Here is a 27275-nt window from a genome sequence, read left to right as displayed (position 1 = left end):
TGAGGTGCTGGTGGGGATGGGAGCAGGAGCCTTGGGAGCACAGCTGCTGTAGCAGGAGGATTGTGGTGTTGAGCCTGAGCCAAGGGTGGGTTGGGTGGCTCTGCCCTGGACCCGGGTCCAGGTGAGCTCTATCCAACCCTCTCTCCCTCCTCAACTCCTTTTGGAGGCAAAAGCAGACTGGCAGCTACTTCTAGAGACTGTCTCCATGGAAAAGAGCATCTTGTGAGTGATGGAGAAAATGTCCCATGGCAAAGAAGCAGTTTGAGTATGTTCCAGAAGTGCTGATGGCAGATCTGTCCTGGGAGAGACAGGCTCCTGTTCATTGCTGAGAAATATGCAGGGAAGGCATTTTGCTTCACTCTGCCTGCGTTTCCTTGACGTGTGATGTGCTGTATTTTGTTACAGGTGGAGCTGATGCATAGGCTGTTAGAAAGGTTGTCTGGCACACTGCTACAGGACTGCTTCCACTTTCCTATAATTCTGCCAAATTTTAATTGCTCAGGCTGAAGTTTTCTGTGTTGGGTGTCTGCTCCTGGCTGATTCTATTTTTTATTATTTCTTTCTAGTTTCACATAAGAGCTTTCTCAAATGTTTGAGGAGGTAGAAGGGAGGTTGGGAAAAAGCTGTTTTGCTCAAGCTAGAAAATGCTGGCAATGCTGCTGTTACAGAATATTTGCACCCTCCTTTTGTGGAGGGAAAGAAATCTTGTCAAAGGACAGATTTTTTTTTGGAAGACTTGGTTTTGCTCAGAGATGTCTTAGGTCAGTAGAATGGCTCTTGGTCCAGTTGGAGGGGAGAAGTTTTGCAAAGGATTGGGAATGAGTAAGGGAGAGGAGTAGCAGCTCTTCTTGGGACACTGCTGTTGGTGTGGGAGTGTGTAAAAGTGGAGATGATAGGAAATTTGGGCATGGGTAAGGAAATTGAGGCTGAGAAATATTTGGGAGTGGATGGAGATCAGTGAGTAGTGCGGTTCAGCCAGCTAGGAGGGAGAAGGAAATGGGCCAGGAAGGAGAGAGCTGGCACTGCCCAGCCACAGCATAAGAGGATGGGGGCTCTTGTCACTCCAGTAACAGGGATTTGGAGGTGGCAACAGACTTGGAAATGCCCTAGAAAGGCGGAATGAGCCTTTGAGAGGCCTTGATTTGGAGCTGTGAGATGTTCTGCATGTGAGTGCCTTGATTTTCCCAACCCTCCCCATTTATGCTGTACAGAACACTGTGAAACTTGGTGTGTGCAGCTGAAATTTGTGACTGGGGGGAGCCTTGCAAGCACTAAACAGGAATTACAAAGTGCTGGAGCTCAGAGCCTCACCTGTGGAGCCATAATTTAATCTCCTCGTGTGCATGTACTGTGATTCCATCTCTAATTACAGAATCACATGCTCCCTTCCCCAGGAAACCTTTCCCATCCAGCATGTGGGATGGGTCTGTTCTGAGGAGAAATCACTGCTGTGCAGTGAAGTTTCTCTGGAGGAGCTCTGTCTTCTGCAGCACAAGTCAGTAGCTGTACCCTTTTGCATGTGGAATCCCAGTCCTGGCATCTGTGACCTTTGGAGTTTTTGTGACCGAAATGGTGTATTTTTAATGTGTGTTTGTGTGCAGCTCCTTTCAGTCTCTGTGCTGAGGTCTGTCTCTGAGCCTGAGGAAGGACCTTTGTGACGTTTTGAAGTAGCCAAGGTGTCTGTTTCCAGTGACAGGCATGTTCCTCCCTGTGTGTGTCCAGGCTGATCTGGAACGGAGCTGTGGGTGTGTATCCCCCTGACCAGCCCTGCAGAAGTTGATGGTCAGGTCAGATGAAACACTGGCTTTGCCCTTTGAAAACACAATCTCCTGCCAGATGTGTGCAAGGGAAGACCCATCTCCTCTCTCCCAAATGGGTTATTGTCTGGGGGAGGGAGCAGGTTGTAGGAGTTGTCTTGCAGGCACTGTGGGAAATGAGAAGAGGAGCACATCTGCCTGGCAAAGCCCCTTGCATTAGTGAGGATGTATCCTTTCTCCATCTCTGTGTCCTAAATTGTAATAACACGATCATGCTATTTTTGATTCCCTTATTTGCGTGGAAAGCCTGTTGTTTTTCCTCTTCTCTTTCAGAATCCAATTTTCTCTTGACATTTCTGCCTAATGTAGCAAAACATGACCTTTGAGAAAGGACATTCCAGCGAGATTCACTCCCTCCTCTGCATTTCTGCCTCTCTCCCACATCTCGCTGTCTCTCATGCATCCCCTTTACGCTTCCTTCTTCTCCCTGGGCTGGGGGAGGGAGTTTTCTGTCTCACTTTTCAGTAACAGTGAGTTGCTCCTTCCCCTCCCACTTTTCATCTGTCTTTGCAAAATTTCCAGGTGCTCAGTGCGCTGGGGTAGATAAAGACGGGAGTCTTGTAATGTTTTCCTTCCCCCCTGCTTAGCTTTACTTGCCTTTTTTGCCAGTCTTTATCAGAGACTGGAAGGAGTTTGCCTAGAGACGTGGGAATGGTGGGATCACAGTCATGTGAAATGAGGTACCTGTGGTTTGCTGTGGTTCCCACAGCGGGATAGTCTGATGTGAAGCAGAGCCAGAATTTAAAAAGGCAGCACTGTGCCATCATTGTGTTTGGGCTTGTTCTTCTGCCAGGCTTGTGGAGAGCCTTTGGGACAATGCTTTGCTGTGTGAGCAGCTTCCCCACTCCTAATTGCAGAGTTCTGTGCAGGTGGGACAGGACCAGAATTGCTTTCCCCTTGCTGAAACTCAGTGTAAGGGAAGAAATGAATTTGTCATTCCAAATCCTTGTGCATTAGACTTGTGCCAGCAGGAGCCATTCAGGGGTTTGCTCTCTTGATTTTGGCACTTATTTGCAAATCAGACAGGGTTTGGGGGCTGGGCCTTGCATGACTGGGCTGTGTCAGGTCATGCCTCCTCTCTGGCCAGCCCAGAGTTGAATGAACCTCAGGTGATTCATGCCTCTGGCTCTTCATGGCTCTTCCCCGTGGGCCAGGCTGAGGCAGAGGGGCTGCCCTGCCTGCCTGTGGCTCTCAGCAGGGATGGATTTGGTGAAGGATGTGAGGCAGCACCTTCTGTGTGTTTTGGAGGCGAGCGAAGAGATTGGGCATTTGGGGTTCTCCCAGAGTCTGCAATCACCCATTCCTCTGCTCACCCCATGGGCTGGTCACTTGACTGGTGGCTCTCAGGCTGGCCAGGTGTCCCTGGGAAGGCTGGCCACAACAGAATGTGTTTCATTACCATCTTTTTGTGCTGTTAGAAATTGGGGGCTTTTTTCCATCTGCTCACCCTGCTCCAGACACATTTCTTCCTCTTGTATTTATTAATCCAGTTCCTTTTACATTCTTTCATCCTCTCTGGCTTTCAGCTAAAGAGAAATGTCTGCTGGGTTGCAAAGCTCTCCCAGGTAGATGAGATTTATGTTTTTGCAAGTTTGGGCAGATGGAGAGAGGGATGGGGAGCTGTTGGCTGCTGTAGCTGTGGTACCCCTGGGTGCAAGCAGCACACAGCCATTCCGGGACACCTGGAACACACAGCTACTGCAGATCATATGATAACACCTTGGGTAATCATCGTGCTGTCATTTGAACCTGGCTGTTACTATTTTTAACGTGAGGTTTGTACTTAATTTTTTGTTGAAGTTCTGAAATTAGACTTGTTCTTTTTGCTTATGGTTGGTTGAGCTCCAGATTCATGGGTAAGAATCAGACATTGGATTTTTTTTTTTTTTCTTAACATTGCAGCAGGATATAAATCATTTTTCCTCTTAAAAAAAAAAAAAAAAAGAGATGAGAAACTTTCATTTGGGTTTGTCCTCATTAAAATCTCTCATTATGAAATCTGAACTTGAGTTTTAAACTGCTTGACAGCCTCCCCATTGAGGAGGACGATGAGCTCTGTGGAGGTGGTAGGGCCATGTGCAGGAAGAATTATTTACAGTGACTACTTTTTTTACTTTTTTTTTTTCCCTTAATTTTCAGAGACCTCTCCGGGAACCGGCTCACCACTCTGTCATGGCAACTCTTCCAGACACTGCGACTCTTTGAACTGTAAGTCCCACCCTGGGGGTATCTCCTGGGAAAAGACTGGAGGCTGAGAGGAGGAACAATTTCCAGATAGAGCTATTTTGAAGCCAGTGAATAATTACCTAAAACTCCAGTGGGCAGCAACATCCTTGGGAGGCTTTCCTGGGTATGGGAGCACCAGAGCAGAACTGCTTCTCTTTTAACTTCACAGCAGCTGGCTAATTAACATTGGGATGATGAACAAGTCATACTCAGAGTAGTAAATGGTTGACTAACTCTGGGAGCACATTAGAAATACTTGGCCAGATTTTGAGTGAATCTCTTCGAACACTTGCTCTCATCTGTCGCAGGGTAGGGCTAACTGCTTTTCTTTAGCTGGCGCACATGCTTTACAAGACTGCTTTTTAGGCCCATGATTCCCTCTCTCTCTAGCAATGGAGACACCTCCCAGCTCTGATGTGGGAGGTGATGATACAGCTGTGTCTCCTGGGGCACTGGTGGCCTTCAGCCTGCTGAATTATTGATAGTGCATTCAGCATCGTGCTTGAAGAATAAGTGGACACAAAATCAATGGAACGTTGCCCTGATGACCTGTTTTGTTGAATTTTAGAAATAGTTGTTTGGTGGGTATAAAAAAATATATATGTAGGATTTGTCCCAGAGGATTCTGGGAAGCTCCATTCATCCTCACCCATGATCAATAGAGCTGTAAGCTAGAAGTGACTTATGAAAGAATAAAGACAGTCTTTCAAGTGGGAGTAAGTGTGTTATCACCGGTGTTACTGCAGTGTATTTTATTTCTGTCAAATTGTTAAATGAAAAATACTAATAGTGATATTAGAAAATGGAGAAACGCCCTTCTGATGGGGAAATTTGGCTTGCAGAGTTAAAATGCTGAATTCAGAATTTGTCTCCTTGCTGATTACTGCTCTAAATATTTTTCAAGCCTGGCTTGGGTTTCAAGTTTAATAGCATGAGTCATTTGTATTCTTAGACCTTTACTTATTGTCGTTGCACTGTCTGGCAAAACTCAGATTGATGATTGTTACCCAAGAGAGACCCAAGAGTGGAGGAGCAAATGGGGCTGCAGTCCTGAGCTGGAGGTACTTGCAGGGCCTGGGGTAATGGTGAGCCTGCAGATTAATGGGAATACTTCCAAAGGGACTTGTTTTTATGTGCTTTTGCTTCATTTGGTCATATTTTGTTTCTTCAGGCACGTCCCAGGTCTGCCAGCTCCAGCTGGGCTCAAAATACCAATACCAAGCACAAAGGGAATTGAGAACCTGCTTTTTGGGCAGCAAAGGATACTTCACCTGATGAATACATCTGTATTGGCCTGATATGATCATGCTGGCAGGGAGCTGGTGTGCTTGGGGTGGCTTTGGATGGTGTCAGCAGAGTCACTTGGGGCCAGCACTCTGCAGTGTGGCAAGCGGGAAGGAGCTGAATTACTTGGCTCCAGTTGTAGCTGTGCTCTGAGCGGTTTTCTTGGAGATAAGAAACCCCTGTGAGCAAAAGAAGTGGTGCACAAAGAAATGTGGGAGATCACAGGGCTGGTTGGTAGGAAGCCATGATGGGGTGGGAAAGCAGTGCTGGTGTGGTGTGTGTCGTCCATGGTGTCCCACGGAGAGGTTTGGCATGGTGTGGGGCAGGAGCCTCAGCTGAACCTTTCCTGCTTCAGGCTGTGGAAGGTGTCTTGGCAAACCAAACTCTGGCACCAGCTCCAATTTAGCAATTTAAACCTACAAATGTGCCTGCCCACATTTAAACCTACAATTTAAACATAGCAATTTAGCAATTTAAACCTACAAAAGGGCCTGCCTTGCTGTTGGCTGGGCTGGAGTAAGAGCATGGTCAAGTTCATTTTTCTTAAAGAACTGCCTTAGGTGCTTCCTGACAAATGTTCCCCTCTGAGTTCCTTGTAAGTAAGGACCCTTCATCCTCATAAGCACAGCTAGGATGGAGATTTCCAGAAAAATGTGGTGGTGCTCTTCCCCAAACACGACAGGAGAAGGATATTTTATCTGATAGCACTGGGATGTCAGTTTTTAAGGGGCAGGGGGATGTGCCTGCAGTGTCCTTCCTGGGGCCATGCTGAACCTTGGAATTGTTGTAAAGAAGGCAGCACAGAGGTGTAGCATGAGCTATGGGCTCTGAATTAGAATTCATATAAAAAGGTTGGGAATTAAGGTAAAGACATGTTACCTACTGTGAGGTGGTTGTGGTCCTGACTGCTAGGATGGGACCTGTTGGTGAGGAAGAGCAGATCTCCAAGATGGGGAGAAATTACTAATGGATGCACAAAAGTGGGAAATACTGTATTTTTATTTTTTTTTTAGAAATGCAGAGGATGGGTGAGTAAGAGACAGTTTTTTGGCACACTAAGCTCCAAGGAGGCTTCCAGAACCTGGGAGGGAGATGGAATACATGGCCCACATAAAGCGAGTGTGAAACGCTGGTGAAAGCTAGAAAGGGAGATGCAGATTGACATCAGCCAAGGACTTGAAATTGAGCCAAAACTCTTTGGAAAGGGAGAAGGTGGTGAGCAGCAGAGGCCGATGCAGAGCCTGAGGAAGGCAGGCTGAGCAGCAGTGTTTGTGCACAGCAGTGCAGAGGCCAGAAGACTCCAGGAACACAGAAAAGCTGGAAAGAGTCCCCTCTTCTCCAGAGGGTTATGTCTGTGTGGAGGGTTGGTGGAACAATTCGGTGCAGAGGCTCACCAGAGATGTCTTATGCTGAGTTCCAGTGCCCTTGTGCTATCAGGAAATCATGGACCCAGAGGAAGGAAAGTCATCCAAGCCAAAACCGTGGCTTACAATGAGGCAGCAGTGGAGCATGTGGTGAGGGAAGCAGTGGGAGGATGGTCTCCAGGAGGGTGCCGGGAGGAGAGGAGCTACAACTGAGTGTGACTTGGAGATTGCCAAGGAACATGAGACCTGACAAAGCCACTCACAGTGAACAACAAGGAGTAAAGATCAGAAGAGTACTGGGCAGGTGGATGGCAACCTGGGGCTTGAAATTGCTGCTTGGCTGCATCCAAGGCATCACAGCCTCATGAACGTGTATTGCTTTAAAGAAGAATATCTTGTTCAACAGAGCTGAGATTCTCCCCTGCTGACTCACTGAAGAAAGGATGGCAAAAATGAGGCACATTTCCAGAGAATATTATCTCTTACTCATTCCAGCTAGAAACAAGGCTTGGAATGGTCTCCAGTAACTCCAGTCCTAATTCCCATGGCACAGGCTGACCTTGACCAGCAGGGCTCAGACTAATGAGCACACAACTCTCCTAAGTCTGAAGCTGAGTGTGTGCAGGAAAGCATCTGACACATGCAACAGCTCATAAACGTTGGACTTAGAGCTTTTCTTATCCAGAAGTCACAGCTGGTTTCCTCTGTCATGTCCTTGGCTTCCTTTGTCATGTCCTCAGAGAGCTTAGAGCTGACATTTCAAGAAATTCCTTCCCGGAAAGACCTAAGACTCTGGATCCAATTACGTCTTTGGTTGTATAAAACCTTGTAGTCCTGAACATCTTGCTGCTCTGCCCGACCCATCAGCATTTCTAATACCAGCAGTCCCTGCCAAGTTGCCCTGCAGTACACTTCTGCAATGCTACAGCAAGAGGCTTTGGAGGGGATGGGGCACAGCAGCATCTCTGTTAATGTTTTGAGTCCAACTTAACGTGGTCTGTGCCTCCAGCTTTGAAACTTATCACCACCAGCAGTCCCAGTAATAGAGCTGTGGCCAGTGGGTGCTTGCCTGCTCTCTGCATTAGCTGAGCCGGCTGTCAGACAGCACACACCACTCCCTGCCCCAGTCCCTCCCTTTCTATCCCAGCCCCTTCTGGCAGGGGTTCAGAAATAACAGTTTTGGTTGGATCACCAAGAGAAACCCTGGTTCTGGGAAATTAATAGGAATAAAAAAATTAGATTTTGTTCCCTCTCTGCCGAGCGCTTTTTGCTTGTCAAGCTTAGGGAAGTGGCCTCAGTCCCAAGGTAGGAAGAGCATTTTAATTGTAAGAGTATGAAACCTTGGCAGGAATTTTATGTGAATTGAAACAGACAGGAGAAGTGTGGCAAGGATCTCTGCTGCCCTCTGAGAGGTTTTAGCTGCAGACAGCTTTGCTTTAGCTGATGAGTGGGGACATGGGACAGGGTGTGTGTCTCATTCAGCTGCCTAGTCTGGAAAAAACTGCTTGTGTGTGTGTGAAATCCTTGCCTGTTCCAGAATACACTGGAGTGTTGATGGCATCTGTCTCCCACACTGGTCCACCCTGATGAAGGCTGTCCAGACAGTTTTGGGAGACAGTGGGTACAGCTCACTGCAGGGAGCAAAGCTGGGCTCAACCAGGCACCAGCAGCATCACTTTTGAAGAGTTGTCTTGATGCCTGCATGCTCTAGGGTTTCAGTTTTGATGGGTCATTGTCCCATCAAATGACAGCTCATGGCATGATTGGCACAATTTTCCTCTTTCCCAAACACAGTGTGCCTGTTTAGGGAAGGGGCTGTGCCCTGAGTACACCCTACTGTCACTCTCTGCTGGTGGTGCTGGTGGGTGGCTCTGTCTCAGGTGCAGGTTCAGCCCCTTTTTGGATGAGCTCCTTGAGTGACAGAGCAGCTCTGCTTGTGCAGAGCCCAGCTCCCGTGAGGCTGTGATATTTGCTATTTCTCACAGGCGTTCTCAGTTTTAAGGAGGGCTGAAGAAGGTGTGGGGGTGTGCACGGCTCCTGAGTGCCTGCAGCCAAGTGAAGCTTTGGCAACAATTGCAGCCTGCATGCAAAAATTGCCCTTTGGGTTTGTTTGTTCGTTCCAGGAGTAAGTTGTGCTGGATGTGTCTCACAAAGAGCCCCTTGTCTCAGTTCTCACTGGGGTGCTGCTGCACCCATGGTCTGCTGCACACTGCAGTGTCCTCTGGTCCAACAGTGTGTTTTGTCCAAAGAGCAAACTTCTCTTCATGCAGGAAGAGAAGGTGCATTTATGTCCACAAGCAGGGGGTTATAGGTAGTGGAGGTGTTTTACAGAAAAGTGAGAGGAAGAGCTGGAAGCAGCTGCAAGGTCCCTGCAAGGGAAGAAGTCTGAGGAGTGAGTTGGAGGTCCAGGTTTTTGGATGGGTTTAGGATAGTGTGAGTGTGGAGTTCCCTATGCACATCTCTGGGGAGCTGGCTGGCATGGCAAGGCACCAAGCAAGGAGGAAAGGGAATTTTCCACATGCTGGGAATGCTTTAGCAATGCATGTTAGGGACAGTGGGTGCACACATGTGCCCCTTCTGCCCGCAGAGCTGTGCCAGCTGCCCCTGGCACTCAGCACATCCAGCCTGTGAGGGGAGTTAATTTGTGCAAAAACCCCTCTGGGGGTCTCGATTAGAGCGAGTTCCATCGCCGGTGTTGGGGCAGGTTGTGGGGAAGTTCTGCCCTGAAGCCCGTGGCTCCTGGATTATTCATGGCCCTTCATGAATTAGCAATGAGCTGGGAAAGCTGCTGTCTATTACTTACAGAGCTGCCCTTAAGTGCTGGGACAGCAGCTCTGCCAGCAGCCTTGTTTTGTGAGGATATTTGCAGGGGAGCAGAATTCCTCCCCCATTGCATCTGAGCTCCCCCAGCTCCCTGCCAGGTCCCAGTTCCATGGCTCTTACCCACATGCCATCCCATGTCCTGCTGGTATCAGTGATTCTGGGGGGGCTCCTGAGAAGGAGATTCATGGTCATGTAGAAGAGGATGTAAAAGCCTGTGCAAAGCCCTGGCAGTACCTGTCAGAGCATGCAGGGAATGTCTCATCACTCAAATCCCACCAAATCACTGCGCTAATCTGCTCTGGCCTGTTAAATTTAGTGCTTTGGCCTTTGAGTTGCTTGTCTGAGCCTTGTACCTGTGTCACAGAGGTTTATTGTGCTTTTGGTGGGAAAGAAATGAACTAATGAAAAGCCACAGAGTGCAGCTTCACTCAGTGTTTGCTCTAGGAAAAAAATAAAGTCAGATGACATCTTGATGTATTTGAAAATGCAAAGTGGCATCATTAGGGCTCAGGTTTAGAAAGCCTGGGTGCTACCAGAAGACCCCTTCAGCTCCTCCTTTTGCAGCACTGTATTGACAAAACAGCAGCTGCAGATGTTTGGAAGGTTCTTTCCAAATCCTGTTAGTCGGTGGAATTAATTTTGTAAAAGCAAGCATGAATTTTGCATTAACACATGGAACAGAGCAGGAAAAAAGCTTTCCCCCGTATGATGGGGGATCTAGATATCATGTGGAGCAATGGTTTGACCTTTGGGGATGCCCTTCTGTTTTGGGGTGACTGAGCTCATCTTTGGCACTGCTGGCTCTGCTGATCCCAACTTCCTTTGCTTTACAGATGTGTGGGGAGATATTTTGTTTGTTCAGGCTGTATCTCCTAGTTTTGTTCAAATTATTGTCGCAGATATCTTTGGTAACTCAGTCCTGGCTGAGCCCTGGGCTCTTCTCCCTGCTGGGACTTGCCCTTCTTGCATGTCCACAGAGACCTGCAGAGCTTTTAAAATGTAAATAAAATGGTTAATAGGTTGGAAAATCAATTATAATAAACATTCCTGGTATATAAACCATGTGTAAGTGTGGTTTAAATGAAGTACATTAAAGGCAGTGCTTTTCTCCATTTCTCCTGGCCAGGTCAGCAGGGTCTCAGCACAGTGCTGATTGATTTGATTAAAATGCATGTTCCCCTGCACATTAGCTTGTGTTCTGGGTCACCAGGAGCCTGTGTCTGTACAAGGAACTTGGGAGAAGAGCTGCCAGGTTCTCTGAGTGCTTGTGGGGGCTTGAATTGTGCTTTGCCCAGCGGAGTCTAGGACCACCACTGAAGTGGGATTTGAAGGTGTAAATCAATATTTTAGGGCAGTAGAGAACTCTCTGTTCCTTTGCTGAGGGGTGACTCTTTTGGGTTTCTGGGTGACAGTGGGACCAAGCCACAGTAGTGCAGATCTTGTGGTGAGAAACAGTGACTGCATGCATGTGCTGCCCTGGGAGATGTAAAACCTTGTGGGCACTCATGAAGGAGATTGTGTGAACGCATGGATTTGTGACTGTTGAAAAGACAGGAATAATAAGTGCCAGAAGACCCCAGGCAGATAATGGGGAAGACTCTAGCTCTTACATGTGCATGGTAGCCCTCCTTCTAGAAGATTCCAGAGCCAGGTGACAGCTCTGCTCATCCTTCTCTATCCCACCATCCTCTCTCACCTCTCTCTGCCTGCAGGAGACTAGAGAGGAACCTTTTTAACTGCAGCTGTGACATCCGCTGGATCCAGCTCTGGCAGGAGAAGAGTGAGGCAAACCTGCAGTACCAGGATCTCTACTGCATGACCATGGATGCAGCCATCATCACTTTGAAGGAGATGAACATCACCCAGTGTGGTAAGGATCCCTGAGCTGGACATGAGGGAGGCCAGGAGGGATCCCTGTCCAATCCTGCGCCTCAGGTTCAGCTATTTTGGAAACCTGATGTAGCAGGATCCCACCATGTGGTTGAGAACAAGAAGGTTGAAGCTGGTTGGGATAGTTTGCAGATTAAAAATAGAATATCTGGGTAAATGCGAGGCTGCTATTAATGTGCTTATGAAAGATATTGGGTGATTTGGGGCATTTTCTTGGCTGCATTGTTGCTGCTTGACAAAATGTCTGTAGTGAGTCTGTGTGATGTCTTGAAAAGAGCTGTTTCATGTAGATCTTCCTGTGCCTAACGAATCCTGGAAGCAGCATATTGTTAAAAGACACTGCCACTGAATCTTTTGTAATTACTCTTAGGAAATACATGTCTCTATTCATTTTCTTTTGTTTTATTTTTCAATTGAAATCCCATATCTGTAGGGAAGAGCCAGAATTGACTTTATATCTCTTTCTATTTCCTGCTGATGTTTGAAAGAGTCCAGCAGCCCCAGGAGCAACACGAGGCATGTTCAATAGCTATCCCTTTTTCCTTCACCTTGTTCACACATCAGCTGCCTGTTTGGTGTCAGGTTTTGCTCTGCTATTGCTATTACTGGAAAGCATCCTTTGCAGAGTAAGGAAAAAGAGATGTACATTCCACAGAGCAATTAAACTGTCTGTACACAAGCAGCTGTCAAACTCACAGGCTGAAAAAAGGAGGAAAACCAGATTTTTATTTTTTTTGTAATCATCCTCTGTACTAGGGATTTGGGCTTGTTACTTGTAACAGTAGTAGACAAACAGCATTCACGTTTGCATTTGCATGACTTGTTTTTTTGTTGTTTTGTTGGTTAGTTTTGTTTCTTTTCCCCCAAGCTCACCCTGTCCCTTTAAGCTCTGGAAATTGGCCAAAATGTGCCTTCGTGTGGATGAACTAAAAAGATTTGAGAGTGCTGTAATTTCCGCCCCACATGGGATGAATAAAATGAAAGGATTAAACACCACCAAAAAAAATCCTTAGGGTTCAGGGGCAGGAGGAGAGATGGCTCAGTCAATGGTGGCATTAGACTGCAGGAGACAGCAGGGTGCTGATTTGGGAGTAAAAACATGCTGGTGTGCAGGGTAAGCACCTCCTCTGACCATGCAAACTCCTGGAAAGCAGGGAGGCAGAGTGGTCTGCTTTCCTCCAGAGGAGTCTTTCTGTTCAAGCATTAAGACTCCAGGGTTGTTGTAAGGAGACCACATTTATCCTTGTCCTTTGGTGCTGAGGGCAGGCATGGCTTGGTGTGGCCATGTTTGATACCAGCTCAGCCTGGGGAAGACCACACATGTCCTTCCCATCTCCCTCTCCTCTATTCCTGCTGCCTATGCAGCTTTTCCAGGTCTTGACTGCTGCTTTCTTTCTTCTGGCATCCCCCCAGTCGGTACAATGCTCCTTCCTTCCTGGTGTCACTCTCTGATGGCCATGAAAGGGTGTGTGTCCCCATCTTTGCCTTGGCATGGTGGATGCTGCTGCCCTGTGATGGGATGGGGCACTGGTCGGTTCACCTGTCCTGCTTACTCAGTTTGCTTCTGAAAACCTTCCCTGTTCAAGAAGACTCTTTGGCCTTCTTGCAACCAGGGCTGTCTTGTTTCATGTTGCAAGGATATTTGGTGCCTGTGGCACCGAGTAAGGAACTGGTGTAAATCAGAGCCACCATAAATCAGTGACTCCCTCTGCTACCACCCAGGAAGAACAAGGGCACCTTCTATTAGGAGAGCTGCAGTTAATGTGAGGACACATCCTTGGTTGTCTTTTCTTGATTGTTATAAATTAGAGGGACACTTTCTTCACCTGGAATGCTGAGTGCTCTGTGCCTTGTCCCTGGAGGTGGGGATGCCTTGGATCCTCTCCCAGTACACACAGTTTTCTCATCCCAGGTGACTGCCCTTGTGAGCAGCTTCCGTGGGAGTAGAGAGATGGGTACGGGGGTTGTGTGAGAGGAAGAGTGACCAGAATTGGACAGCAACTTTTGGATTCAAAGCTGATGAGAAGGTCTGCTCAGCTGGCACATCTCCAGTGTCTACATTTTCCCCTGTCCAACACCCCTCCTTTTATTGGTAGGGCAAAGCTGTTCTGTTGCCTCATGCTCAGCATCTCAGGGTGCTGGAGGCTGGTTTGGAAAACACCTTGGTGGGATCTATGTCCACACTTCCTGTGGCTGGATGTAGAAAATTCTGCCCCAAACCTGAGTGTTTTTTTTTGGCTCCTCTAGACCTTCCTGAGATCAGTGTGAGCCACGTGAACCTGACGGTGCGGGAAGGGGAGAACGCTGTCATCACCTGCAACGGCTCAGGATCGCCGCTGCCGGACGTGGACTGGACAGTGGCCGAACTCCACTCCATCAACACCCACCAGGTAGGGGCTGCAACACCTCAGGGCTGCCTGTGCCCAGTGTGGCAAGAGCAAAGCAGCTGCCGAGGTTTCCCAGGTCCATGCATGCAGGCTCAGGTGGATGGTATGGGAAAAGAGAAATTGTTGTACCCAAAGGAAAGCTGAAGCCATGCTCTGTCCACATGAGAAGCTGGGGACTCCCAGAAGGGAGCAAAACCTTTACTCTGTATGGCTGGAAAGCGAAAATGAGAGTTTCAGAGCTCAATGCTCCCTGATTGAATTAATTCATGTGTCCTCTGATGGAACTCCAGTGAAACTACCTGTTTGCAATAGCTAAGTAAGATTTTCTAGAGGCTGGCCATGCTTATCAATGCTACAATGCCATGGGTCTCCCCTTCCCAGTATTTCCTCTTACAAGATATGGTGTGTTTGATCAGGTGAAGAAATACCTCCCTTCACCCAGATCCCAGCTGTCTTTGGATTTTGGAGACCTCCTCACACAGAAACTGCGATCTTCCTTTTCTGAGGGCGGTAGAGGGGAGGAAAGGAGCCACCGGATACTGATTTCTGTCTGCATTTCTCTCTGGGATTTTTAGACCAACCTCAACTGGACCAATGTTCATGCCATCAATTTGACCTTGGTGAACGTCACCAGCGAGGACAATGGATTCCTGCTTACCTGCATTGCTGAGAACGTGGTGGGGATGAGCAATGCCAGTGTGCTCCTCACTGTCTACTGTAAGTACCAGTGGAGAGACCTTGTCCATACAGAGCCCAGAGGGGCTGCCCTGGGAGATGTTTGAATGCACAGCACTTGCTATGCTTGTCTCATACTGGTTTTGTGGGTGAAGATTAGGAGGAGCTGAGCACAGTGAGACAAAGGTGGATCCTCACGCAGCTCTCTCTCTCAAATGTCAGTAATTTTGCTTTCCTGATGCTTCCATTAATCCAGAAATGAGCACAAGAGTGGGGAAGGAGCAGCAGTGCTACAGTGGTGGTGGTGCATTTCCTGCCTGTGTCTTGGAAGATACAATAGACTACAGGAAAGCCATAGAGGGACCCAAAATCTCTTAACAAACACGAAGTTTCTTGTCTAGATGCTATGTGAGAGGTTCAATGGCACCGTTGCTAAAGACAGTTTAAAACTTGCCACTAATTTTAGGGATGTTCATGCTTCCTCTCAGGTCAGATCCTACAAAGTTAAACTGCAAAGGTCATATAAATGTGCACGTGTCAAATTTGAACTGTTCACTTTTATCTGCAAGTAGCTCAACTTTCTTTGTGCTTTCTAATATAACAAAACCCTGACCTTAAAAGGAAGTTTACACAGCTTTGTGGTCTCAAGAAGCTGAGATTTGCTATATTTTGCTGTGTCTGTAATATTTGCCCTTACTCTGTAGTTTGAAAATCTGTTCCCCACCTCCAACCTTGCCATGTAGAACAGAGAGCCTTGTGGGATTCTGGCTACTCTTGGTAAACCCATGCATGCTGTGTGTTGCTTTACTACTTTCATCTTCCTTCCAGTAAGAGCTATTGATGGATTGAAGGATGGGGGTAATTAAAGTTCAGCCCAGCTCAGAGCTGACTGGTCAGCAGACAGGTGTTTTTTGCACGGTGTTTTAGCATCTGTTCCTCCACACCTTAAGCATGCCCATGCTTATTTTCACCTGTGAAATCCTCTAAGCTGCCGACAGATTCTGCTACCCTTGCTCTTGTTGCACAGAGCCATCACTCAGGCTGTAATTTCACACTGAAAAGATCTGGGTTTGTGTGTGTAGGTGGCTGCCTGTTTTGAATCCCCTTGCCAGGAAGATATGAACAAGCCACATGCAAATCTGGGCTTGTGAACGAAAGAGGGTGGCTGGGACACGACTGTGTGGTTCAGGGTAGATGGGCGCTGGTGGGAGAATTTTGCTGAGCTCCAACCAGCTCAGCACCTTCATCTCTTCTGTCACCTTCACTGGCTTAAAAATTCACTGTCTTTTCTCACAAAGATGGGTCTGAGTTGGTATGTTGGCTTTCCTCCTTTGTGGGTGTCCAATGGATTGTCTTTGCAGCTGGATGGAAAAGGAGAGTTTTAGGGAAGACACACATCTTTGTGTCATGTATCTTTGCACAAAACTTGTTCTTCTAGTTCAGACCTTGCCAGCCTTGGGGTTTGGGACCTTATGTGTAGGCGTTGTAAATGGGGTTTCAGAAGCTACAGCAGAGCAACATTTGAATTCTTGGTGTGTCCCAAGGGGAAGACAATGCATATGCAATAAATTGCAGGTGGAGTTCCTGCTTTTCTTATCCCTCTCCCACTCTACTCCCTTTAATTAAAACACCCCTGGAGGCTGTTCGGCGAGTGAGAGCTCCTTTGGGATATTCAGGCAGTCGAAGCCCCCAAGGACAGACAGTCTCTGAGAGATGTTTGCTTCCACAGCTATGCAATCCAGAATTGCTCAATGTGACTGGAGACCTCCCACAGGCACCTTGCACATGTGTAAAATAGCAGTGCTACGTCACCATGTCCTCCTTAATGGGAGCAGGCAGTCTCCCCAGGATCCCTTGGGGGAAGGAGAGCAGCAGTAGATTTGTGGACTGGCCAGTTCAAGTGTAATTGTTTCTGGGCTGGTGAAATTTCCATCCCTCTCTTTAATTTATACCCCTGTTTGGAAGGCCAAGAGGCCTGGCCATGGCTCAGACCCTCCTTTGAGGGGGGGTTGGAGTGGTTCTCCTGACAGTGCTGCTTCTTTACAGCCACCCACGGGAAGAGTAGAAGGAACAAGTGATTGTGGAGGTTTTCAATGCTCGTAGTTTCCGTGGTGCACAGAGTGGTGGCGTTGGGTGGAGGTTGCTGTGAGCCTGCCATGTTTCTCTCTGCTAGATCCCCCTCGCATCCTTACTCTGGAGGAGCCGGTGCTACACATGGACCACTGCATTGCATTTGCAGTGCATGGGAACCCAGCTCCCACCCTTCACTGGCTGCACAACGGCCAGGTCCTCCGCGAGACAGAGATCATCCGCATGGAGTTTTACCAACAAGGGGAAGTGTCTGAGGGTTGCCTGCTCTTCAACAAACCCACTCACTACAACAATGGCAACTACACGATTGTGGCTACCAACCAGCTGGGCTCAGCCAACCAAACTATCAAAGGACACTTCCTTGAAAAGCCTTTTCCAGGTAGGATATTCAGTTTATCTCATCAGGGCTCCTTGCGATCCAAAGGTCTTACTATGGCCCTGCCAGTAATCTTTGCACCTCAACAAGGCCTTGACAACCCTTGTTGGCTTTGTCTGAATATCAGGTTGGAAGAGGTGACCCCTGGCAGCCTCTTCTGACCAGTGTGACTTTCCTACACAAGTGTACTTTGCTGTCATATGAACTCCTTGATGCTGGGAGAGGTGTTAACTGGTTTAGATAATTTTATTTTGCAGCATATTCTGCAGTGTATTTATTTATTTATTTTAAAGACCTTTAGGAATTTCAGTGGGAATAGGATGTGAGTTTAGCCAATTATTTTGGATCCCCTTTTGAGTGCCCCAAAGATGTTGCTGAGTTTTTTCTAGAGAAAGTGTTCTGCTGTGTGGTAGTCATAAGCTATAGAAAGGGAAAGCCTTTGAAGTGATGCAGGCTGTCCCTTTGGTTTTTTCACTTCTAGCTTGCATTTGTGAAATGATTAAAGCTGGATGCAGCGGTGTCAGGATTGTTTTCTTTCCGAATGCAATATGTGCAATTCCAGGATGACAGGGCTACAAAAGATGCGACAGCTCAATTAGTCACTTTGCATCAGTTTGCTGGGATTTCTTAACTGATTGCTTGGAATTCCCTGTTGTACTCCCTGGTGATTCACAGCTTAAGTGCAAAAAAAAAGCATTTGAGGACATGAAGATCTATCTCTGGGAAGTGCCGGAAAGACTTTTGTGGTGGCCTGTCTGCTCCATAGAAGCATCTTGGTCTGTTCCCTGACAGTGCAACACCACACTGGCCATCATGGAGTTAAGATCTGTGCTGCCTTCAGGAATGATGCCATGAGAAAGTGGCAGCTCTAAATTGGCCCCTGCAGCCCAAGAAAATCCAGCAAAATAGGGCGTTTGCTAAATATAGCAAAATACCAACGGTACTCTCATTTATTATTTATATCACACCATATATGTACACAGAGTTTTCCCGCAGGTCAAATATCATAAATGCAAACCCAAATCTCTGCCTTGAAGATCTGACAATTGAACAAATGAGCTGATATGGATGGGAGTGGAAAATTTGTGTTCTGACTTCAAGGATGCTGCCCTGTTTGACTATCTGACCTATTTATGTTTCCTTCTGTCAGGGCAGAAGAGCTAATCAGATGTAGGTGGGTGAGGAGAGGTGCACAGGTTTGCAGTCTCAGCTCTCTCAGGTCCCACCTTTGTGACTCAATTTCCCCATCTGTGAAATGGGGCAGCTCCTAAGTAGGTGCTGGACCTGCAGGAAAGGGGGCAGATACGCTGTTCTGGAGAGCTGATTTTGGAAAGGGATCTGAGCCACACTGTGGTGTGGAAAAGCACATTGATGTTTGAGGAGCATCTTGTGCTGCAGGCTCTGGGAAAATAGGGTTGTGTGAATATATATAAAATATTTACCTTGTGAATGTAGCTCCACCCAAGCCTCATGTGCTGTTGGTGTGGGGTGCTTACTGACCCTAAACCATCTCTCAGCAGGAGCTGACCCATTTCCTTTATTTCTTCTGATCCAAAGTCCCAAGCCATCCCTCACCCTGGCAGACCCTGTCAGGCCAATGCAGGATGTAATTTACTTTCCTTGAAGCTTGTTGCTTCGTCCACTGCCACAGCTGACGTATACATTCACTGCAGCTGACGTTTATAATCTCCTATTTGAAGGTAAATTCCTTCAGAAAATGCCACACATTGAAGGCTCCCCTGTGGCTCATTCAAGCCCCTTGTTGCTTACAGCAATTCACACATGCAAAGGCTTTACTGTCACTACCCAGGGTGAGATTATTAGTCTTAATTAATTAATGAAAACACAGTGCCTAGAAGACTTCTGTAAGCATAGAAAAGGACTTATGACCATGTATTTTAGAACTCCCTGGTCAAAAACCTCTCATTGGTAAAAGGCCACACTGCTTTCCATGCTGAGAGGAGCAAGGTGCTGTTGAAGCTGGGATCTGGGACATGTAAGCTCCATGCCATATCTGCCTTCTCTCTGATGCTGCAGGGCAGTGGCTCCCAGGACAGATTTGTGTCATTTTCTGTAAAAATCTCATTGCATGTTGTCATTGGTATCTCTGCCACAGTCTACCAGCTCTCTATTTAATCCACAAAGCTTAATGTACCTGTGATGAGTGTTCAGTTTTTTGGAAACTTCTCATAGAACTCAAGTTGGATGAAATTTCTTTGTTATTTTTTATGCTTGGAAAAACAGGGCTTAATAAAAAAAAAAACAACCACCTTTTTGTGCATTTCTGTTGAATTTGCTTGGTCCAGCAGAGCAAAATAGAAAGGGAAAAATGTAGAAGCAGCAAGAATTTTATTACTAGACTCTGCCTTAATAAAGAAGAAAACACCTCCAAATAAAATATTTTTTTCTTTTTTTTTATTTCCCTCCTCTTGCTAGAAAAAGCCAAGGAAAGTTACTTGTCTGCTTGATTTAAAATAAAAATATTTGTTCACTTTTTTTGCCCTGGTTTGGAAAGCCGTGTTTGTCACTTGGGGTTTGTTTAACTCCCCTTCCAAACCTCACCCATGCTGCAGTGTGATTGTTTCAGCATCCTTCCAGGAGCCCTCTGCCAGCAAAGCTGTGTAAACTCCAGTTAATATCGGGCTCAGCTTTTTTCCACGGGCGAGTGAATTGGAAGCTGAAGTGATTGTCACTCTGTGTAAACTGAGTGTCACCGAGGGCTTTAGACCTCATTGTCTGGGGCCTCAGCCACCCCTGGAGCTGAAGGAGCTTTGCAGAATAGACTGGAGCAGTCAGCAGGCTGACAGCAGCGCCTGCTGTGGTTGTCTTGGGCAAGAGGCAGCTCTTGGACAGCTACAGCCTCCATGTCCAGTTCAGAAGCTATCAGCTGTTCTGAGTGGCTCGTGAAAAGCAGGTCAGAGGAGGCCTCCTCTAACTCCCAGCCCCAAGCAGGGCTCTCCTCCATGGGAGCTGGTCCTCATCCTTGAAGGATTTTATCCATGGGTGCACACTGCCATGCAAGGCAAAATTTGTTTCTCTACCTCCATCCTGCAGAGCCCTGTGTGTCTGTTGAGCTTTGCTCGCCTGCTGCAAGCAGGGTTGTTTACCAATCATTCAGAAGTGCTACTTGTTCTCCATTTTCGCCTCCCAGTAGCATCCTTCCCCTCCTCTTTCAGCCCAAGGTTCTCCATCCTGACCTCCAGCATCTCCTGCTGGCACATGCACTGCAATTTCCAGGAACAGTTGCCCAAGAGGAAAAAATATCAAGAGTTGGTTTCCTGGGCTCTTTGGGGTGGTGAAGTATGTCTGAGGTGGGTGGGGAAGGAGACCCCTCTCCCTTTGCTGTGCTGCTAACTGTGTTGCTTCTCTTTGTCCTTTCCACAGAGAGTACGGACAACTTTGTCTCAAGTAAGTGTCTCCTTGCCTTTTCAATACTGTGGCTGGTTTGTTTCTGTGTTTTCCCCCTCCCCTCTGGGATTTACATAGCAAAAACGAGGAAGCCAGAAGCAGGTTGGTGGAGGTTGTGCAAAGGCCTGGTTTCCCTGTGCATGAAAAAGATTGTTGGGGAGCTTGTGATCAGCTCAGTAGTCTCATGAGACCAGGAGATGTTCATCTGCCTCTAGTGGCTTCCCGAAGAGGGTCCTACAAAGGAAATGAGGGTTGGTTGTGGTGTAGCAAAAGGGATCTTAATTTCATGCAGGCTGGGCTGTCCCCAACAACATCATCTCTCTGATGTGGGCTAGGATGAGAAGCAGCACTTGGTTGGGTTATGTTTCTTCAACAGATTCTTCCCTCCACCCCCCAAAACACATCATGCATCACACACCACAAAAAGCATTCAAGTTTCTGTTTCTTCAGATCAAATTTTGCTGGAGTCAGTTGTGTTTTAACCCCACTTAGCTCATTAGATTTCAGAAAACTAAGAAGAGGATTCAAGGGTGGTGGGAACCTATTCCAGGACACCAGGCACCCAAATGTTTCTCATTTGTGAGCCTGGACCAACATCAGCATAGAGCTGGTCTGTGGTTTCTCTGCTGATGTGCACAGGGAACTCTCTGATGGTTGATTTGTGCCTTCTGAAACAGAAAGTTGCAGCCTCTTTTAGGGGTGAACTGAATCTCATTAGGCCAGGCACTGCTGTTGGAATGTGGTGGTGCCTTGGGAGTCCCATGGGAGCCACACTGAATTTTCTGTCTTTGGTGTTTTGGTTTCAGTCGGTGATTATGAAGTGAGTCCCACCCCACCGATCACTGTGACCCACAAACCAGAGGAGGACACTTTTGGGGTGAGTCCTGGTCTCTTCTCTACAGAACTGCCTTGCATTCATTCCTTGTTATTGATGACTCAGTATTTGTATTTCTCTGCTGTTTTGAGATGTTTGCAAGGAAAAATCTCCTCTTTTATGACTTGACAGCAATCAGAAGAATTTTGTGGCTTGTGTCAGGCAGGTAAAATACTGACACAAACCATCTGATCCTCTTGGGTCTGCAGTGTGGAACCAGGGAACTCTTTGAAAACACGGCATCCTGTGAAGTCTCTGCTGGCAGGGTCAGGAATTTTCACTCTAAAAAAGTAGCACCCAGAGAACAAACAAACAGGCAATTGTGTGTTTTGGACTGTTATTGATCTGTTAAGCTTAGCCTGGTGAGGCACCTGCGTTTCGTTTGGTTCAATTCTGTTTGCCCTCTCTCCTGCTGTGCAGGACATGCCTAAAATGAAAAAGGAAAGTAAGTCTAGGGCTTATCAGATCTCAGCATTGTCTTTCTTCTGCAGAACCCCGTTAGAAAAAAGAAAAAAAAAGCGTGCATAAGTATTAGAAGAAAAAAATTAGCATGTTACACAATTGCTCTGATTCTGTGAAAGTTTTAAGATACTGAAATCCTTGAGGTGTCAACAGAATAAGCAAAACTCAGTCCACCCTGGTTTCAATTCTCATCTAACAGAAAACCTCCTTTAACTGAAGTGGAAGTTTTGAACAGTGAGGCTGGAGTAATAATGCACACTGATTATTAAATATAGAGCACAGAAAACAAGCTGGGGATGAAAATAGAGTGTGGTAAAATAAAAATTAAAAATATCATAACAAATGTATCAAGAACGGGGAAAAGGATTGCAAAATGAAATTACTTCTTCTTGGTTAAATGATGTATTTTCTATTATAGCAGAATACAGTTTTGTAAAAGGAAGCAAAGTCTAAATGCATCACAAGACCCAGTACAGAACAATTGGACACATGCCAGAGAAATTGTTGTTTACATCAATGCAATAAAAGTATTTTGAGCAAAGACTTGAACGAATAAATATTCATAAATATTAAAATAAGCCTGGGATTGTAAACCCTTTAGGGCAAGGAGGTTTTCTCTCCCTGCTTGTACACTGCCACAGTGTAACCACAGCTCCAGTGAAGGACTTGGACATTGCTGTAGTATAAATATTTACTAGTAAAATTACAGTAAATAGGGAACTGTTAGAGGCTTTTGAAAAACTCAGATGTTTTATGGGGGAAAACTTCTTAGTTCTACTTAATTTCTTCTGTTTTCTCTTTGTGTTGTGTTATTTTCCCTCACTCTGACCTGAGGGAAGTTTGGATGGAGGCAGAATTGTGTTCCCAGCTGAGCTTTGAATAGCTTTAGTGTTGTAATGTCATGGCAAAGAGGTGATGTCAGAAATGGAGGCTTGGGATGTGATGCATGAAGGGAGAGCCCAGGCATTGGAGCAGAGGTCTTTTTTCCCTGCAGATATAAGGAGTGAGAGGCTGGGGAAAACTGGTGCCAGAACAGCATCACTGATGGGGAGATCCCAGACCTCCCAGTCCTGCAAAAAGCCTGTAATGCCTCCAAGCTGTGCCAGGGCCTGCTGCTTTAGCTTGTGGTTTCCTCCGTAGCTAATATCCACGGGGCTGCAGCAGCTGGTGTGAGCCTATGGAAAGGTTAACTGGGCAATGAGGTGCTGTATTTCTGATTTAGACTCCTAAATTCCTCTGTGTTCACTCTAAGGCTTTTTCCTTCCAGGTTTCCATAGCGGTTGGGCTGGCAGCTTTTGCTTGTGTCCTCTTGGTCGTCCTCTTTATTATGATCAACAAGTATGGCCGGCGGTCCAAGTTTGGGATGAAAGGTAGGTGCAGTCGCTTTCCCCGAGCAGGAGGCACCTTCCAGGATTGCCCGGCTCTTGTAGCACACGTGGAAAGGTGTTGTGGCTTTATTCCTACAACGCAAAGCCCTCTAAAAGGAATGCAGTCCTCTTCTGTTTGTTGAGAGAGTAATGGAGACAAGTGGGCTGGTGGTTCTCGCCTCTGTGAGTGGGCAGAAGTGTGGATGTGTGTGATCTACAGGCTGTCCAGCAGAGCTTTGAGCCTGCTCCCTCCAGCCCTGCGTTGTGTTCAGGACACCATGGTCTTGGGTGAAATCTGTTTTATGGACTTGGTGGTGCACAGGCTCCCCCTGCACTGGCTGCAGAGCACAGGGTGTGCAGGGGGGGACCAGAAGACATGAAATTGGTTTGAGTTCTGATGGGAATGCAGGTGCAGCCACTCTGTGCCTATCTGTGAGTGGGGACCGAGATGCTGCTCTCACTTTATGTCCATACTGGGAAGGCAGTGGTGTGGAAGGTCTCTTTCTGATGACTCTCTGATGAAAGATTTCCCCCGCTGTGTCATGAATAATGGCTTGAGAAATTTATTTCGAGTGTCACTGATAGTGACTGGGAGGTGAGAAGGCGTTTGATGTTTGCCAGGCAGAGCTGGTCTCTGTCCTACCGACACCAGCTCTGTGATGTGACAGAGGCAATGCCAGAAGTAGATGATTCTGTGCCATCTGCTTTTTGTGACTCTGCTGGTATCTCCAGCTGGGCAGCGTTGGTGGTGCCCGGTGAAGGCTGAAGGAAGAGCCTTCACATGACAAAGTAGTTCCCAGCCTAACTGGTGGCTCATGCATGCACTGTTTGAAGCCAGGCTTTGACAAACATGAGGCTCATGACTCCCCAGGCTCTCGAGTCACTGCCTGATTCCTGGGCTTGCTGTGGTCTGTGTTGCAGGGCAGGTTGATAGGTTTGGGAATATTCCCTGCACTTCCCTAGGGTTTTGTTTTCTTCACGTAGACATTTCCTGAGTGGGTCCGGATGGGATTCTGGCTGGAGTTTCTCCTATGCATCCTATGGAGATAGAAGACAGGACATTTAATTAAATAGTGAATCTTCTACACCAACTTAGGAATATTTAGTCCATATGTCCAATGATAAGAACCATCTGGTGGAGTGTACTGACTGGTGGGTGGAGTAGAGGAATGGAAGACATGGTTCCTGGGATCAATTCCCAGCTCTTCTACTGACTCACTTAGTGGCCATAGGCAATTAGCTGTCTTAACCTCTGTCTCTGCTCTAATTTCCCCATCTGTAAAACTGGGATGATGTTATGTGCTTTCTGGAGGGATTTTCAGAACACTTTGGAAGTGCTTGGGCACGTGCCACTGATGGAGCTTTGAGATACAGATATGAAAAGGAAAAGTAACATCTGACCCTTTGAGGAATCAAAGAGGAGTGAAGTGAGCCTAATGTGAGTAACGAGTCTTGGTGAGCAGATGTGTGTACGTGTTTAGAGGTGTTTGGATAAGTTTGTCAGTGGATATTCTGCATTCCCAGAAACCAGAGTGGTGCTGTGACGGGCCCTTGTGTGTGAAGTTTAATAGAGGCAAAATTGTTTAGCTAGAAATATCTTTCCTCCTCATCATGCCGTGTTTCTTCCAATTCTGATATGTAACCACAACCCTGCAAAGTTTCTGCAAGTTTTATTGGCTTTGCTTGGAGAAATGGAGTTGACAGAAGACAAATACATCTTCAAAAGGAGGGAGATTATTAAGTCACAATTGTCATAGGCACCACTATAGCCTACTCACACTGCCTGAACCCTGCTCTGCTCAGTTAACTCTTGGGCAGGAGGCATCCTTTATGGCACCCAGTGTGTTATCATTTACTTAAGGAAAAAAAAAATCCAAACCCTGAGTCTTTTTGGGCAAGTGCATCTCTGATTCAGGAGCTGTTTGTTGCCAGCTGATATGTTGCCACTTGTTGTTGAAATCCCAGCTTGGCAGGCCTGCAGGAGCAGGTTTTTCCTGTTGATTTTGTCAGATGCAGAACATTGTGTGCTCTTGTTGGACATGTTACCTAAAACACCTCATGAGTCTTTCTGACTACATCTTTTTCCTTCTGCTTCTCCTAGTGTTGAGCAGATGGTTTATTTCCTAGAGAGAGGTGAACGTGGACTGACAAAGTTGGATGTCATGTTGGGTTTGGAAGGCTCCCTGGGCCAGCCTGCTGGATTGCCCACCAGCCTTAGAACCAGGCTGCCAAGTGTCCAACATCCCAGCTGCCTGTGCTGGAGAGAAACTCTTTGCGGCTTGAGGGACGTGTGCTGGGAGAGGACTCCGAGGGGATGGCCTGTCCACCTTTGTCTCCTTCTGGCTGGTAGCACTCCCTGGGAGCACTGCAGCACAGTCCTGCCAGAGCCAGCCCCTTACTGCTCCAGCAGCAGCGAAGCGGTGGGAAAGCCCGCGGAGCCAAGCGCGCCTTCGCCAGGCTGGAGCGCTGGCACCAACAAAAGCTCCTTTGAGAGCGGCTCTGACGCGCTGTGCTCCTCAGCTGAGCTCGCCCAGCCTGGCTCCAGGCCATCCCTCCAGAGAGGGCATTCATTAACACGGAATGGAGGAGGTCAGATCCCCTTTCTGGCTGCCTGTCGGCTTTGGCTGCTGGAGCCGGGAGGGAACAGGGGTGGGCTGAGGCAGCTGGGGGGAGCAGGGAGATCACTGGAGCTGGGGTGGTGGAGGCGGCAGGGAAATGGCAAACAAAGCTCCTTTTTGTGGCAAGTGGTGTTGCATGAGCAACAGAGAGGCAGTGGAGGGAAAACCACTGGGAAAAATGAATGTTAAAACTGAAATTCGTTGAACTTGCAGAAATGCAACCACTTGCTGAAGGGTGTTGTGTCCAGAGGGGCGGCTGGGATGCTTTTTTAAAGCCTTGCATTAGTGTGAGAAAAAGAAAAGGGTCTTAACAAGCAAGAAATTGAAATTTGGAGTCCTTTGGTTTACTCTGTGTCCCAAGAGGGTGTTTATTTTGGATGGGATAGACCACATGGGAATAAGGAGCCCAATATCCTGCTCTCAGTCGCTACTTGCTCCAACTCTGGGGTCAGTGTCCCTCCTTCCCTGACTGCCCACCTCACCTCCTGGCATCAGGCTTGTCACTGCAACCCTTGTAAGCAGCGTCTTCCAATCCAAGTTTAATCTCAGCAGATGACAGGAAATGAAATTTTGTAGTATAATAAAAAAGCCACATGCAAGTCCCAGAACTAAGAAAAATTAAATTTCATGAAAGAATAATAATGGCACAGAAAAGATCTGGGGCATACAAAATATTTGGATGGAACAGTGATGGAGACTGTAAATACTTAGGTTGATGGACTGAAATATATTCCCCTTTTACTTGTTTTCTGTTACATTTGCAGTGCCTCGGGATGAAGGATGTGTGCTCATGCATATCTGTGTGATGTATTCCTGCTGCTGCACAACTTCTGTAAAAAGCAAATGGAGTTAGCAGAGATATGCAGAGAAGGGTGCTAGAGAAAATCTAGAGACAAGAGCACTTGTAGTTTTGCTGAGATTAACTGTTTTCCAGGCTGAGATTAAAAACTACTTCCATTGTCCGAACAAGGTTTTCTTCCTCGAGTGGAACCAGTGCCAGCTAATGGTTCAGACTTAGTTACAGCTGGCAAAGAGTGGATTGTTTTTCATCTGATTTCCTAAAGAAATAAGGTGTAGTCATGCTGCCTCTGCACACATACAAGTGTGTGTGCACAGCTCTGCCTGGATTTCCCCTTTCTGTGCTGCAGCTTCTGGATGTGCTGGCCAGTTCCACCCAGAGGAGAAGGAAAAGGACTTACACAGATGATTCACAGGAATCATGGACGTAAGGGAACTTAGTAGAATGACAACTCAAGTGATGTCCTGCTGATAAAAATGCCTCAGGCCTTTCTGGGCGTTGCCGAATTCATATGGAAGCTCAGCCTTGGACAGAAAAACACAGGGATCAGGCTTTCACGGGGTCTGCTGTGGTGGGTGGTTGTGCACATGTGTGCACATGCATAGATGTGTTTTCTTTCTGAATAAGCAGAAACAGCAAAGGAGGTGGGGGGGAACCAAATGAACAGTAAACAAATACTGCCCATGCTTTCTGTAATGTTTGAGGAATCCCATTGCTATCAGTTTATTTGATATTTGCTCTAATAGCCCTGATCAAAGTGCTGGCACTGCTGATGTGCATGTGGATGTCAGAAATACTTGCAGAGCTGTTCCAT

The 27275-nt window shown here is 47.0% G+C and overlaps 1 protein-coding gene across 6 annotated transcripts in view; it reads left to right on the top strand.

Annotated features, from left to right (window-relative positions):
• NTRK3 (neurotrophic receptor tyrosine kinase 3) overlaps positions 1-27275 on the top strand; it is a 204160-nt gene that overhangs the window by 49101 nt on the left and 127784 nt on the right. For all 6 annotated transcript variants that reach the window (XM_005521589.3, XM_005521588.3, XM_088063101.1 and 3 more), the window contains exons 4-11: positions 3957-4025; positions 11227-11384; positions 13652-13794; positions 14367-14508; positions 16640-16936; positions 20318-20341; positions 21148-21218; positions 22945-23047. In XM_005521589.3, the coding sequence (XP_005521646.1) occupies positions 3957-4025; positions 11227-11384; positions 13652-13794; positions 14367-14508; positions 16640-16936; positions 20318-20341; positions 21148-21218; positions 22945-23047 (1007 nt within the window). The remainder of the gene's footprint in view (positions 1-3956; positions 4026-11226; positions 11385-13651; positions 13795-14366; positions 14509-16639; positions 16937-20317; positions 20342-21147; positions 21219-22944; positions 23048-27275) is intronic.

The sequence above is a fragment of the Pseudopodoces humilis genome, chromosome 16, assembly GCF_049639895.1.
Source record: "Pseudopodoces humilis isolate 2021_Gansu_Grassland_sample_001 chromosome 16, ASM4963989v1, whole genome shotgun sequence".
Lineage (NCBI taxonomy): Eukaryota > Metazoa > Chordata > Aves > Passeriformes > Paridae > Pseudopodoces > Pseudopodoces humilis.
The sequence above is the reverse complement of the archived record's forward strand: the minus strand, read 5'-3'. Positions and strand labels throughout refer to the sequence as shown.